The sequence below is a fragment of the Ochotona curzoniae genome, unplaced genomic scaffold, assembly GCF_017591425.1.
Source record: "Ochotona curzoniae isolate NIBS_2020 unplaced genomic scaffold, NIBS_Ocur_1.0 contig_3819, whole genome shotgun sequence".
Lineage (NCBI taxonomy): Eukaryota > Metazoa > Chordata > Mammalia > Lagomorpha > Ochotonidae > Ochotona > Ochotona curzoniae.
Genome location: NW_024466004.1, coordinates 56,155,746 through 56,171,751, shown reverse-complemented (window position 1 = coordinate 56,171,751; position 16,006 = coordinate 56,155,746). Strand labels below are relative to the sequence as shown.

Here is a 16,006-nt window from a genome sequence, read left to right as displayed (position 1 = left end):
GGGCAAGATGGCTGCTGGCCAAGGGTCAGGAGGCGGGATTTGTCCCGCCAGCAGGTAAACAGGAAGTCACAGGGATAGGCTAGCGATTATGTCATTGCTACCGGCCTATCAGGTAGCACCCCGTGGACCCACGGGGAGAAGTGATTGGTGGAGAACTGTATATAAGCAAACTGCTTTTGGCAATAAACCTTTTTTCCCTTGCCTGCCCCTTTTCGTTGGTCTCTCCTTTCTTGTTCCCCTGTTCGTTTGTGTGTGTGTTCGTGTGTTCGTTCAGTGTGTGTGTGCCGGTTGCGGTGGCGGTTCCAGGCCCTTGAGATTGCTCATCATTTTAGTGTCACCACAGGACGGTGACAAATGTAGAACACTGAAACAAGTATTGCTGTATCTCATGTACTCAAACAGCTAGAAGATGGACCACATTAAACAGATGTGGAATAAAGACTCAAGACAAGCACTTACAGATGAGAACTATAATATGCAGGATGAAAATATTTTATCAAACTGCTTCAAATAAGTGATAAAATTTTTATAAGTAGCCAATGAATGCATGATGTATGTAGTTCATATACAGAGAAATAAATTGAAGAATGACAGCAGTTTCTCTTTAATAATAATGTAATTTGGCCTCTCATTACCTTTTATCATTTTACATGCAGTTACCTTCAATTCAACTGTGTCTTTATGTTTAAAGGGAGCCCTTAGTACTCTTTTTATCCATTCTCTAGCTTTCCACTGAATTACGTGTTTTGCCAGCATTTAATATGAGGTCTACTATTTCATTTTGTGCTTTCCTTTCTTCCTCTCTGTTCAGACATGCTATAATAATATTCACGATTTCTGATGATCTTTCACTTCCATAATTGGTTCCTTTCTATCTGAAGAACTAGTTTTGGAATCTGTTGCAGTACAGGTCTAATGGTGATGAATTTCTTCTTAGAATGTCTTTATTTCATCTTCATTTTTAAGGAAAATGAGAGTGGGATATAAAATTCTAAGTTGAAAAAGGTTTTCCAGCCACATTTTAAAGAAGTAGCTCCATTGTCTTGGACCTCCACAGCTTCTAACAGAAGTCCTCAGCTCCTAACCATGGCTTCTTCATAGTTAACGTGCCATATTGTTCTCCGCATCATCTTCTCTACTTGGCCTAGTTTGACTATAGCATGTCTAGGTAAGGGTTTTCTAGTTTTTATTCTGCCTGAAGTTCACTAAGCACCTTAAATCTAAATATACGTAAAAGAATGCTTTTAAAAGTTCTTGGAAAAAAGGGAATTGGAAGTTACATAAACTTTCCACAAACATTTTGAAGCACCCCTGTATTTATGCTTTCACTTAGAATTGGAATATTTTCATTCATTATTTCTTCAGCTTCAAAGGTCAGAGCTGAGCTGATCTGAAGCTAGGAGCCAGTATGAACTGCAGCTGCTCCACTTCCCAACATCCTGGTCGTGGCCTGGGAAAGCAGTAGAGAATGGCCCAAAGCCTTGGGATCCTGCACCCATGTGGAAAACCCAGAAGTTGTTCCTGGCTCCTAGCTTCAGATCAGCTCAGCTCTGACCTCTGAAGCCACTTGGGGAGTGAACCATCAGGTGGAAGATCTTTCTCTCTGTATCTCCTTCTCTCAATAAATCTGCCTTTCTAACAAAAATAAATAAGTCGAAAGAAAAAAAGAAACAAACAGAGTGTTTGGACTCTCTGGTTCCTCCTTCCAGTTTCCAATTAATGCTCACTCTGGTGATGGGTAAAGTAACTGAATTCCAGTCACTCACATGGTAGAATGATATTGCAATACCAGCTTCTTGCTTGAGCTCTGACCCAGCCCTGGCCATTGCAGGCATTTGGGAAATAAATAAGTAGATAGGAGTGCTGGCACATTCTGTGTGTGTGTGTGTGTGTGTGTGTGTGTGTGTGTGTGTGTGTGTGTGCGCGCGCGCGCATGTGCGTGTATACCTCTCAAATAAATAAATAAACAATAACAAATTAAAAGAAGAAAGGATGCTCAATTCTTCTAAATGTTTTTCCAGTCTTCAGCATGATGGCTATTGGATTCTTCCATCTGGAACTATTAAAATGATAAATTACATTAATGTGTATATATGTATATGCATTTACATATAACTGTTATCACTTTTTAGTGATATCCATCATTTTACTAATGATAGCTATGGTGATCCAAGTAAGAATCATATTGTTGCCTTACAATTTGCAGAATATGGAATTAGTGCCTAGTGCAAGGCTCAATTGGCTAAAATCCTCCCACTGCAAATGCTAAGAGTCCACATGGCCACCAGTTCTCATACTGGCTGCTCTACTAACCATCCAGTTCTCTGCTTGTGGCCTAGGAAGGCAGTAGAGTATGGCTCAAAACCTTGGGACCCTGCATCCATGTGGGAGACTCAAAGGAGGCTCCTGCCTTTGAGTCAGCTCATATACAGCTATTACGGCCATTTGGGGAGTAAATCATTGGATGGAAGATCTTTCTCTCTGCATCTTCTCTCTACAAATCTGCCTTTCCGATAAAAATAAGTAAATCTTAAAAAAAAAAAGGAATTATATTTGACATCTAATGCTACCTAATACAATCTTATTATAATGAACAATAAATACCCAGAAATTCCAAAATTCACTTTGCTCTTTTCAGGGCGAGTGTGGCATGGCATGTTAAGCCACTATCTGTGAAGCCAGCGCCCTACATGCTTTACTTCAAATCCAGTTCTGTACTGATGCTCCTGGAAAGCTGTGGAAATGGCCCATGCCCTTGGGCCCCTGCCACCCCGTGGAAGAATCAGACGGAGTTCTAGGTTCCTGTCTTCAACTCAGTCCAGCCTCAACTATTGCAGACATCTGTGGAATGAACCAGTGGAGGGAAGAGGTCTGTCTTTCTGTCTTTCCCTCTTTCTCTGGAACTCTACCTTCAAATACATTAATAAATAAGAGACCATCTGTTTTTATAGAGCCAACACAGAATGACAAGACTATTCATTTGAAATTTTATTTTAAAAAATACAAACTCTTTGTGCATTTTATCTGAAACTTTTCTAGGATTTTTCTATTCCTATGGATCTGATATAAGATTCTCTCTGCTTCAGGCTCCAAAATCTTCAGTAGATTATTCTATGAGATATAAAATAGCAGCTGGTTCAAGGTACTAGAACTGTTGCAAAAAATAAACCACACATATTTTGTATTTACAAAGAAATAAGAAAAATTCTTAGGGACCAAAAAAAAAATAGGAAATTAAAAATGAAGACAGCAACCATTAGCCAACAATTGGCTTTGGGTTATAACAACCACGTGACATAATACAGGCAAGGCAGGAACTGAAAGTTAAGACTAGGAACATGAGTAACTTGCAAGGGGTTGGCGTTTTAACATAAGCCTGCAGTGCCACCATCCCATATAGGTGCCTGTTCAAATCCTGGTTGCTCTTCTTCCAACCCATCTCCATGCTAATGTGCCTGGGAAAGCAGGAAAGATGGCCCAAGCCCCATGCCCTGTCATCCATGTGCGAGACTTGGCAGAAATACTTAGCTACTGGCTTTGGCCTGATCCAGTCCCACGTTGTTGCAGTCACTTAAAAGATCTTTTCTTTTTGGGTCTGGTGCATAGCCTAGAGGCCAAGCTCTTCATGCAAAGATCCCATATGGGTGCAAGTGCATGTACTGTCTGCTCCACTTCCCATTCAGCTCCCTGCCTGTGGCCTGGGAAAGTACTAGAGGACAGCCTAAAGCTTTGGGACCCTGCACCCATGTGGCAGACCAGGAAGAAGCTCCTGAGTCTTAGCTTAGGATCGGCTCTGACCATTGCGGCCACTTGGGGAGTGAACCAGTGGAAGGAAGATCTTTCTCTCTATATCTCCTTCTTTCTGTAAATCTGACTTTCCAATAAAAATAAATGAATCTTTTTTTTTTTTTACCTGCACGGGTGCATGTAACTGGGCCATGCAGTTCCCTTGGGGGAGGGGAGTTCATGGAGAACCTTCAGGATCCCAGGCTTGGAGGCCTTTCTAACCAGTGCAGGTACACACACACAGCTGAGCACACTGTCTCCCAGGAGGAAGGGATGTTCAGCAGGCTTCAGGGACCACCCTGCCCAAAAGTGTTTTTTTGTTTGTTTGTTTTTTACCTGCACAGGTGCATGTAGCCAGGCTGTGTGGGTCCCTTGGGGGAGGGGAGTTCATGACAGACCTTCAGGAGCCCCAGTTTGAAGCCCTTTCTAACTGGTGAGCCATGCACAGCTGAGCACATTAGCTCCCCGGGGTTTGATGGGTATGGATTTACAGGGGACTGGTGGGATCGCACAGGTGGTAGTTTGTGATGACCTGTGGTTTTATGCAAAGGTTAGGAATTACAGCTGAATGACCTCCATAGATAAGTCCACAACATGGATATGTAAGTAGGGGGCTGACACCAAGTGGGTTTGGAGGTGAGAACAAGAGTCAGAAAAGAGGGTCTCATAGTAGAATCTGTGGGGGAAGTGTAGTCTCAACCCTGTGGAACTGCAATCTCTGCTGGCTCACTGAAGAACTGCCAATGGGAACAGGCCTAGCTTGGGATCTAAGGGGAAGCCCCAGCTGGGTTTTGGGTTCCCACTGGTGAGGATGAGAGTAGAATTCGTGGCAGCAAGCTGGGCTGGACATGGCAACATCCTCCACTGGTGTGCACTGGTTCTGGGTAGTGATAGATCGGGCTAGAATCCAACCCCGATTGGTACTCAAGAGAGCCAGGTTGGATATAGAACAGGCCCGGCTAGGTCTTGACTCCTGCTGAACCACGTGAAAGCTGTATCTGGGCACAGACCAGGTATCGATGGGCTGCAACACCCAACAGCAAGAACCAGAATGGATGTGGGCCAGTTGAGCAGGGCCACTGTTTTTGCCAGGGCAGGAGGTGGACAAAGTCAACCTGAGCAAAGGACCCACTGGTGTGCAGGAGAACTGCCATTGGGAGGAAACTCAACAGAGGAGCTTTGGAAACTCCTTCATTGGGATACAGTCCCTACAGGTGAATGCAAGAATCAAGGCAAGGAACAGTCCAGTCCATGCCAGGTTACAGTACCTGCTGGCACACATGTAGGTCAGATTTGGGCACAGACCAGTCTGGACCAATTAATAATATCCACTGGCAAATTGGAGAACCAGGAAACCAGAACAAGGGCAGGAGACGCCAGATAAGGCCACAACTCCTGCCAGTTCACATAAGGGTCGGTACAATAATCAGGCTGGGCTGGAATAGGCTACAATACCCACCAGCAAGAGCTAGAACAGGGGGCAGGTTAGACTGGGCCAGGTTGTGCAATAAGATTGTGGATGCTGAGGTGAGGCGAGTCATGCCAGTCCAGGGCCAGCAGGAGCCAAGTTCGTGAATCCCAGGGGCATGGGATCTGACAGGGCTTGGTTAGCTTGGCTCAGGTCCTACGGCCCATCTTTATGGTGGGGTTGGGTTCGTGAGCCTCGAGAGAATGGGGAAACTGGTGGGACTCGGGTCGCCTAGCCTTGGCCTTGGGACTTGCCAGTGAGGCGGGTGTTGGGTTCTTGAACTCCAGGGGTTCGCTATCTGGTGGGGTTCAGGTTGTTTGGCTCAGGTCCTTGAGCCCACCTATGAGGGGGGTGCTGGGTTCATGAGCCTCAAGGGTGGGGCATCTGGTGGGGTTTGGATCGCCTGGCCCAGGTCTGTTGACCAACCTGCAAGGTGGGTGCTGGGTTCGTGAGCCCAGGGTGCAGGACCCAGTGAGGCTTGGGACGACTGGCCTTGGGGTCACCTGCAAGAGCATTTCCTAATCAGTGAAAAAGGCAGAGCAGTAGACACAGGCTCAGCTATAAGAGGAGAATATGACAGCTCCCTTGGTGCCGTAGCAGAAGGAGAACAGAACAAACTGAACAACTACCCCAGTCAAACAAGGTCAGCAAAAAATCTCAGTGAATGGAAACTTGAGGATTACTATGTCAGCCAATGGACATTGGGAGGGTGGCTTCATCATTGAACTGGTGAAACTGACAACATTTCAGAACTATCCAAACCACTTTGGCAGAACCCTCAGAATATGTACACATGGAGACCTTGAGTAGATATGAGGTGGCAGTTCCTCATCTCTGCTTACTAGTACGTTTGGAAAGTCATGTGTGGCTTCCCCCTTTGTCTCTCCCCTTCCCCCAGAAACAAAAAGAAGAAATAGCAAAAAGGTCTCTCTTTTTCTTTATCATGATGCCTTTCAAATGATTAATATAAATCTTAAAAAAATCAGTGACATGCAGGTAATCAGTCTTTACATCTCACTCCCTTCGGCCTCAAGTACGGCTCCCCTTTGCTTTCTTCTACAAGGCTTTCCAGGCCATGCCACTCCACAGCTATTCAGGTCCTAGATTTCAACGTTCTGGTGTTGCTCTCACTTGACTAAATAGTTATTTTCTACTAAAAGTAATGATCGGTTAGTAAATGTTCCTCATCCTTTTGTGTTAACTTTATAATTAACCTGTCTATGAATAAGCAAGTTGTTAGCTAGTAAAATATCAGGGTGCGTTTACAACATCCCAGCACCACCACCAATAATCCTCTTTTTCCCAGGAAGTTGATGTATTAGAAATGAAAGGAATAAGATGAATGAAGCAAAATAAAATAAATAAATAAATAAACATACCAAAGGATAAACAAAGAAGAAAAAATCAAATGTTCTCCCCCAGCCATTGTCTGACAGACTCCTAACCTCTGGAGTCCCAAGTGCTCCATCCACCCAGCTTCATACCAGACACTGTCTCACCCCTTTTCCTAATGATCCAACATATACCCAGATGTTGCCCATCTTACTCCCTAAATCTTTTTCAAATCTATCTTCTCTCCACATCCACAGCAACTCTCTATACCTGCAATCCTTAGTTTCAGCACTATTGAGATTTTTGGCTTCAGAATGGTGCTGGGCAGTGGAAGTCACCCTGTACTTCATAGGATATTTTGGAAATGCCAATGGCCACTACATACCAGAATCCATTGTGGCCCCCCAATTCCCATTTGGGACAATCAGAAATGTTCCCCAGTGCCCGGTGTAGTAGCCTTGTGGCTAAAGTCCTCCATGCATGCACCAGGATCCCATATGAGCACTGGTTCTAATCCCAGCAGCCCCGCTTCCCATCCAGCTCCCTGTTTGTAGCCTGAGAAAGCAGTCGAGGACGGCCCAAAGCCTTGGACCCTGCATTCGCATGGGAGGCCCATAAGATGCTCTGGGTTCCTGGCTTTGGATTGGCACAGCTCCGGCCACTGTGGCTGCTTGGGGAGTGAATCAACGGATGGGAAATCTTCTCTGTCTCTTCTCTCTGTATATCTGACTTTCCAACAGAAATAAAATTAAACTTTAAAAAAAAAGTTCCCCAGCCCCCAATCCCAACTGGGCATCACTTCCTTCTATTAATGACTTCCCTTCTTAGCTAGTATGCATTAAGAGTTGTTATCTCTGCCCCAACCAGATGTTGGCGCCCATGAGGAGTCCAGCCTCTACACCACAGCCACAGCCATGCTCCCAATCTGATCAGCCAATCCCTGTTGAAGACAAGCTTCACTGGCTTACAAGCCAGATCTTTCTGTCTCTCCTTCTATGTGTAAATCTGCCTTCCCTATAAAAATAAATAAAAATAAATAAATAAAGATTTATTTATTTTTAACTACAAAATCAGATTATACAGGGAGGAGGAGAAACAGAAAAGAAGATCTTCCGTCTGATAATTCACTCCCCAAGTGAGCGCAATGGCTGGTGCTATGCTGATCTGAGGCCGGGAACCAGGAACCTCTTCTGGGTATCCCACACGGGTGCAGGGTCCCAAAGCATTGGGCCGTCCTCGAGTGCGCTCACAGGCTACAAGTAGGGAGCTGGATGGTTAGTGGAGCAGGCGGGATTAGAACCGGCGCCCATATGGGATTCTGGTGCATTAAAGGCAAGGACTTTAGCTGCTAGGCTACTGCACTGGGCCCAAAAAGAAATAAATCTTTTTTTTTTTTTAATCTGGCAACTGTCAAGCATCCTTCTAATTATTTTTTTCATTTAAAAAATTTTTTCATCCTCTGCCTCACCAAATGGCCACAATGGCTGGAGATGAGCTAATCCAAAGCCACATGGCATCCAAGCACTTGAAGGGGGGAATATAAACCAATTGAGCCATTGTGCTGGACACACAAGCACCCTTCTGAAGTTCCTTTTTTGAAAAGGTTTTCTCTCTAAGTTTGTGACCAATATTCAACATCTGAAACCGTGCCTCCTGCATTCCTGTCTATTTATTGAAGGCTTGCTCTAGCTTTGCATGTTCCCTCGGTACACTAGTATCTTTGTTCATTCCTATGAAGCCATGAACTCTAAAACAGTCCATAAACTCTGTGTGACATTGTCCTTCCTCAGTTTACCATGCTGCAGAGGCTTAAATGGCCAACTGCAGTTTTCCTGTCAATAATCTACACTAGGGGCATCCAAAATTGTTGTAACATCTTGCTGTTTATAGACATTGTCACTGGATGCCTAAAGGGAATGCTGATGACAGTGTGTTCCAACATGTTGTCTATGGCAGAAGCCAACTTCACATCTGCCTACACAGATCTACTATTACGAAGCTCACTGCCTTGGCTCACAGAGGTGCTAACACTAGTAAATTGGAAGAATGTTGTACCTAACTCCATACAGATTTAATAGGTACGTTTGATAAAAATCATTCAAAATTCTCCTGTGGTACAACACATAAGGTTTAACTGTAATTGTTTAAATGACTGATTCCAAAAAGTGTTCATTAAGTAATTGATATTGCCCTTAAATAGGGCCTCCAGTGGTATGCTATCAGTGATTTCAACTAAGTTTTTTCCTTTTTCCACATTTTAATGAGTGGCTAAAGATAAAGAAATACAATTAGCAAATTTATAAACATAGATATTTGGGAAGGTCAAAAATTACGTTAAAATCATATTTCCAAAAGATTTCTTGTGCAGACATGTGGTATAGCTGCTAACACATAGTTTGGGATGCCTGCATGGATTCACATCTCAGCTGTACTCCCCCTTCTTGGTTCCTGCCCATGTGTACCCGAGGAGACAGCAGGTGAGGGTATCCCACGGAGGACACCAGGATTGTGTCCCCAGCACTCAGCTTAGGCCTGACCCAGCTCCAAGCAGTGTGTGCACTTGGAGAGTAAACCAGTGGGTAGATTTCTTTCCGACTCTCTTTCTATCTCTCTGCTTTTCAAATAAAATGAACTAGTTTTTAAAGTATTTCATCAAAAATCAATCAAATGAAACAAAATAGATAAACTGGAAGGCTGAAATGTAACAGGAAGAAAAAGAGATCACAACACAAACACAGAATAAGAGATGTAGTTTGACAGTAGTCCAATGGTGTATCTGGGTGTCTTAGTAATCATGAATTCAAAATCAGTCATCAGTGAGGCATAATTTTTCCTGAAAAAAGTGTGCACTATTACACTGTTCTTTTCAGATTCATGAATGAATGCAGTGCTATCAATCCAACTCTTAATCCCATTTCCACCTTGTGGCAATGTTTAACAAGAGTGTCATTCATTCTTTGTCACTTCTCTTTTCCTCATTTAATCCTATCTTGGCTACCTGGCTGAATTCTCTGGTTTCCTCTAGGATCAATGATTCCCAAATGTGTACCTTGAGTCCAAACCTTTCCAAGGGTACCCAGGTTCTTACAGGCACCTGCCCCACCATCACAGCAACCCCTATTTCTACCACCTAGCCCAAAACCATCTTTCCCGTGGTCTTCCCATCTCAGAAAAATAGTAACTACATCCTTGGGATTGCTCAGGCAAAAACCTTTACATTGGAGATGGTACAATATCACAACTGCCTTGCAGTGTCAGCATCCCATATGGGCTCCAGTTCCTGTCCCAGCTGCTCCACTTTCAACCCAACTCCCTGCTTGTGGCCTGGGAAAGCTGGAAAGGATGACCCAAAGCTTTGGTTGGTGTCCTGCAACTGTGTAGGCGACTCAGAGGAGGCTCTTGGTTCCTGGTCCAGTCAGATCCAGCCATTGTGGCCATTTGGGGAGTGAAGCAGTAGATGGAAGATCTTTGTCTCTTGTCTATCTTTTTCTTTGTAAATCTGCCTTTCCAATTAAACGAAATAAATCTTAAAAAAAAAAAAAACCTCTGCATCATTCCTGATCTTTCTTTATCATACTGTATATCCATTCCATCAGTGAATCCTACTGATTCTGCCTACAACCATAGCTGGAATCAGCACCATGCCTGCAGGAACACTGCAGGGTCACCCACATGGTCTCCTTCCTTCTGTCGTTGATACCTCTTCCCCACAGCCACTCTGCATGCTGCATTCAGGGACATTCTGCTCAAACGTTCATTCATTCAGTGTTCAGAAACTACATCACTGCCCTCTGGAAGCCTTCACATCCAAGAAGGGGACAGATAATAAGCCACAAATACAACAAATAACTAAATCATATCATGGATCCATACATGCTCTGGGGAAAATTTGGAGCAGGTTCAGGGCAGTAGTACCAGAATAAAAGGGTTGTGCTGTGGATTCAAACAGGCACATGAGTTTCTACCTCAGTGGCAAAGCAACTTTAGCAAAGATTTAGACGGACAGATTCAGCCAGGCAGATGTCTAGGGGGACAGCCACGGAGGCTCTCATAAGACATTCTTTTCATTTCCCCAGACTGTTAACCAACCATGCTGAAACATGCAAGATTTTAAACTTGTTGCTTTTATCTAAATGTTACTTGCATTTTAATTCTTAAATACTTTTCTAATAAGCTACAAGTGCTTTTTCAGAAATGATAAATTAAGTGAAGGATGAGAAACTACTCATACAAGTGAGCTTTAAGTATTTTTCTAACGTTTAATTAGGAGTCTCATCTTTCATTCCAGTGAGTTTTTTTCATGGCCATTTGGAAGGCCTGTATTATCCGACATCTCATATCTGACAGGGGTGGGGGAGCAATAATGCATCAAATATGGAAGATCAACTGGATTACCTTGCTAAGAATGCAAACCTTTTTTTGCAAACATTTTTAAAATATAGCTACTGGTTGATTTTTTATTCAGGTTACGCCAGTTACCAAATTAACAATGAGCAAAGTCATCAGATTTATTAACAACAAAATTAGTACAAAATCATGGATTGTTCAAAGCTTGTTAGTTTCCACCTAATTGGCTGAGACCAGCCAATCTCTGTTTTTACCTTCCGGTGGTCTGTTGGACGTTGCCACAACGACGACCCCGTTTTTGAACAGATTTTCAAAAAGCTGTTTCAGAATCATGGCATCAGCAATGTCAGTGACCTATGGACAACAACACATTTGTTTTACTTTAATTTCACTTCTGCTCTAACAAATTTGCTAATGGCTCAGCTTTTATTTTTTTTAAGATGGAAGTGATGTCCAAGAGAAAAATTTTAATTATCATAATGAAGAAAAGAGTAGATAATTAAACACATGAAAGATTGTGTAACAGTCTTCTAAACTTGACTCTTCGTTTTTGCAAGCCTGTCATTTCTGCACGAATTATCAAATGGTACTGTTAACTTCTTTATGGAACTACAGGTGGAAAGCGCAGATAATTATTCTGAGCATTTAGGAAGATGAATTAATGAGAACATGATCAACTCCCTCTTCTTACTGCCACTCACCCCTCTCTCCAGAAAAACAAAAATAAAAAGAGAGAGTGTGGGAGAGAGAGAAATAATAAAACATGTAGGCTGTTTTGTGATTTCAAATACCTTTCTGGCAAAGGCCCCTGAAAGGTGACTTCAAATGGTCATGGGACTTCAGAAATAAGGACAAGTAACCAGCGAGACATAATCAGCTGCTGTTGAAAATAGAATGATATGACATAGATACTATTGTGCAATTGTTGCACAAAACAATTCAACAGATGGCCCATCACAAAAATAAGCAATTTCATTGTTCTTTTTAAGTGCCTTCTATTACTGTCCATGAATAATCAAAAGGCACTGCAGTCACTTCCAGCACAGCCAGCCTCTGCTAACCTCCACAAACACAAATATTCCTTCTACCACCACCCCCCAAAAAGAAAGAAAACAAACCTTACAAGAATGGTTAATACAGTGCATAAAAAATCACTTCTGGCAGAACTTAGAAATGCATGATGCAAACAAAACTAATTCATCTAAGCCAGGTTCCAGAGAAGCATAATTATGGCTCTTTTCTGAAATTCTTTCTAAAATTCGTGATTTAAAAGTAAGTGTAACAATAACTTTTGAAAAAGCTTTTAAGATTCACCAAGAAGGAACCTGACTTTCAAAACAAATGCATGGATGAGGCTTGATGTTAATCATTGCAACTTTCCTTAAGCCTATAACATAAGTTTCTGTTACTACTAGTATAAAAATATTTTTATCTCAAATAGCACATTTCAAATAATCTCAACCAAACTTGCTTAATTATATTCACAAAATATGCCACACTGTTATTTTCAAATTGTGTTAGAGAACACACAAATCCTTGGGGTTTTTTTAGTTAAATCAAAATACTAAGATACCAACTCAATGGTTATCACACAACCGCTGGGTTGCGCAGGTCTAAATCTCTTTTCCCCTTACTGCTGATATCTCATTCAAAAGCTCAATTATTTCTTTCCCACCTGAACAAAACAAAACAAAACCACTAAATGGGATTGTGTATTTGTTAATTGAAAAAAAAAATTGTTTTTGCTGTCTGTCTATATCTTGAAAACATTACCAAGACACTGTTAAAAATTCCTTAAATTAAAGCAACTTTATGAACTTCTAGGACAGTGATCAAAACAAATAGAAAATGGTGTTGATGTTATTTGATTTGGAGCTTAGGATCACTGTCAAATTTTGCTTCCGCAGAGGAAAAACACACACACGCACACTCACAAACAGGGTCCTTTTCAAATGCTTAAAACATGAGTGGCATTTCTGATGAGCGGACAGAACAAGCTTGCAAATTTTGACAGCATGCACACTTTGACACTGGATTCCTAATGCCCTGAGTTTTTAAAAGAATGACGTCAATTAAAGGTTATCTAATTTTAGGGCATAAAAATGATCATTTGGCTTTATCATTAATGTTTCTGAAAAAATATAAAATGGCCTTTATACCTTAAGATTCAGAAAATGGAAGGCTCATTCAGCTTAGGATATTATACAGTGTAAAGGTTTAAACTGGAAACTGAAAAAAGCAAACAGGAAAGGCTTGGGGTTGAATTCTACTTTGTTGTCTTTATACCGCAGAATGGTTTTGCCCTATCAGAGTAAATTAACTTGGAGAAGCTATGACTAATTAATAAAGCAAGAGTCACTTGGGGTAGCCGGGTGCCAGCGTATCCTCTTTTGATCTCGTCCCTGCACTTGTTCAGCTTTGCCGGGAACAGTAATTTTACAGTACAAGTGAACAGAAGACAATTGGCTACACATTCTTGGAGAGGCGGTTTTTTCAGCACCCAGCATTTCATTACCCCCAGGAACAAAAGAGAAGGCTACAGATTACCAATAAGGCTAGCCTGCTAATACAGAGAGTGGAGACATTTCATTAGCATTAAAGAGAAAAGATTTTTTTATGACCTAGAGTTGCTTTCCATTATGACTCACTTAAGTAAAAAGAAAAAAAAAAAAACCTAATGGTTAATTTACATGTGTAAGTGCTTGAGTCTCAGTCATGGGCTGATTGGTACAGTGCCACATAATGAATGACAAACATAAGCATGCATTATCAGTAATTAGTATTAGCACAAAAATAAGCACCTTTTTTTATTAGCAGTTTTTAATAGCTTTTCTGTTCTATAAAAATGGCTAAAACTATTTCTTCAATGATATTGATAGCTTACAGAGGACAATTCTGGATGAGGCTGTTCAGAATTTCTTTTTTCGGCATGGAGGAAAGGAGGTGGGACACAGTGGTAAAACACTTATTTTGTGTTTTTAAAGAAAGACATGGAGATACAACATTTTGAAAAAAATTTTTTCTCTTGTTATTCTGACAGTCTTCACACTCACAAATGATTTAACAAGTAACACACACATGCAAAAAGGACAAAATGAAGATCCCAGAGAAAACTGTGCAGATTAGCTTTTATTTCAGTAATATAGAAAAAATAACCCAAAGACACACATTTCCCAATTAAGGTAAGAGTACTTTATCTAATACCACAGGTGGAACCTCAGTGCCACCTTGGCAATAGGAAAGACGATCTAGCTAGCAAAAAATGCTTTCTGTAAATGTCATCTGAATGTTACCAGAGTATGATCTTAAAACTTCCTCAGGTTCCAGCACACAAAAGAGGAAAAGTATATCCTTGTATTTAAGTGGCAATGATTCCCATTCATCTTCCTAGTAAAATAAATATTATTCTAATTAACACCACCTAAAGGCCAATAATAATTAGATTAAAAAAATCAAGGCTGCTAGTGTGATTCAATTTTGAAAGTGAAGTGGTGATTGTAGATATACTGTCATTGAGACTAAAGTGCTTAAAACATTATTTTTTCTGATAAATCAGCAAGTATTGTACTGGGCTTAAAAGGTTTAAAGATAATTTTTAGGTTTTTATACCAAGAAACTCATGGAGCATAACTTTCACCAGTGAGTAAGAGCATTGCTGTTAGATTTAAATTGTTAGTTACTAACTGTGTGAGCTTGGTCAAATTATTTAACCACTCGGATCCTCAAATTCCTCAATATAATGAATGCAGTAACAATACCTACCTTGTAAAATTGTTACAAGACATATAGTCAGTTCTCAAAAAACATTAGCTATAACTATTACCTCTGCATGGCCTGTATGCTAATATAATTCACATTATTAAAGGCTAGAGTTTAGCGTTTTAGCTTTAAATGCATTGATATGCAGTATTCCGCAGTTGTTGATAAAATAGAGTTCACTCAACAAGTAGTAGTTATTACTACAGAATATTCATGGTAGATGGAATAAATGGAATGGGCAACATTTCAGTTGGTAAAAAAAATAGATATAACTAATAAATAATCAAATATGAGGGGAGGGAGAGAATCAACCACATAATTATAAGAATGCAAACTGAATCAACTGAGAAACCAACTGATATTAATTAAATTACATACAAATGTTCAGATAATCCGGGAGGCTGACAGAAAAAAACATTGGAGTTGATGTTGCATTATGCCTTAGGTTCTGTAAATTCTTTCACCTGAGAAACACTTTAAATTACATGGGAAAGGGCCAGCATTGTGGTACATGAGGGAAAGCCACTGCCCACAACACCCATATCTCATGTGGGCACCAGTTCCTGTCCTGGTTGCTTTACTTCCAGACCAGCTCCCTGTTAATGTGCCTAGGAAAAAAAAAAAAGAGGAAGGTGGCCTCAAGTACTTGGGTCCCTAGCACACACTTGGAAAACCTAGATAAAATTCCTAGCTCATGGCTTTGGACTGACCCAGTCTTTGCCATTGTGGTCATCTGGGGAATGAACCAAAAAGTCAAAGCTCACTTCCTCTTCCCACCTCCTTTCATTCCCACTCCTACTCTCTCTATAACTCTGGGTTTCAAAGAAGTAAATGAACATTAAAGAAAAAAAAAAAAACAAAACTAGATATGCAGGGCCAGCACAACAGGAGAATCCTGTTCCTGCAAAAGACAGCATCCCATATGGGCACCAGTTCACGTGTCAGCTGCTCCATTTCCCACCCAGCTTCTGCTTATGGCCTGGGAAAGCAACAGAGGAGGGCCCAGGTCCTTGAACCTCTGTATCCACTTCAGAGACCCAGAAGAAGCTCCTGGCTCCTGGCTCCTGGCTTCAAATCAGCTCAGCTCCAGTGGTTTCGGCCATTTGGGGAGTGAACCAGCAGATGGAAAATCTTTGTGTCTCTCCCTCTCTGTGTAAATCTGCTTTTCCAATAAAAACAAGCAAAAATTTTTAAAATTAAATATACAAGATATGAGACTTTAAAGAGGAACTATACTAATAGCTATCATTTGATACTAAAAGTCATTCAGTCATTCACTATTATTAATTCTCGAGTTGTTCTATATACCTGAGA

The 16,006-nt window shown here is 41.3% G+C and overlaps 1 protein-coding gene across 3 annotated transcripts in view; it reads right to left on the bottom strand.

Annotated features, from left to right (window-relative positions):
- Positions 1–16,006, bottom strand: part of AFG1L (AFG1 like ATPase) — a 194,666-nt gene that overhangs the window by 98,147 nt on the left and 80,513 nt on the right. For all 3 annotated transcript variants that reach the window (XM_040983866.1, XM_040983863.1, XM_040983864.1), the window contains exon 6: positions 11,188–11,287. In XM_040983866.1, the coding sequence (XP_040839800.1) occupies positions 11,188–11,287 (100 nt within the window). The remainder of the gene's footprint in view (positions 1–11,187; positions 11,288–16,006) is intronic.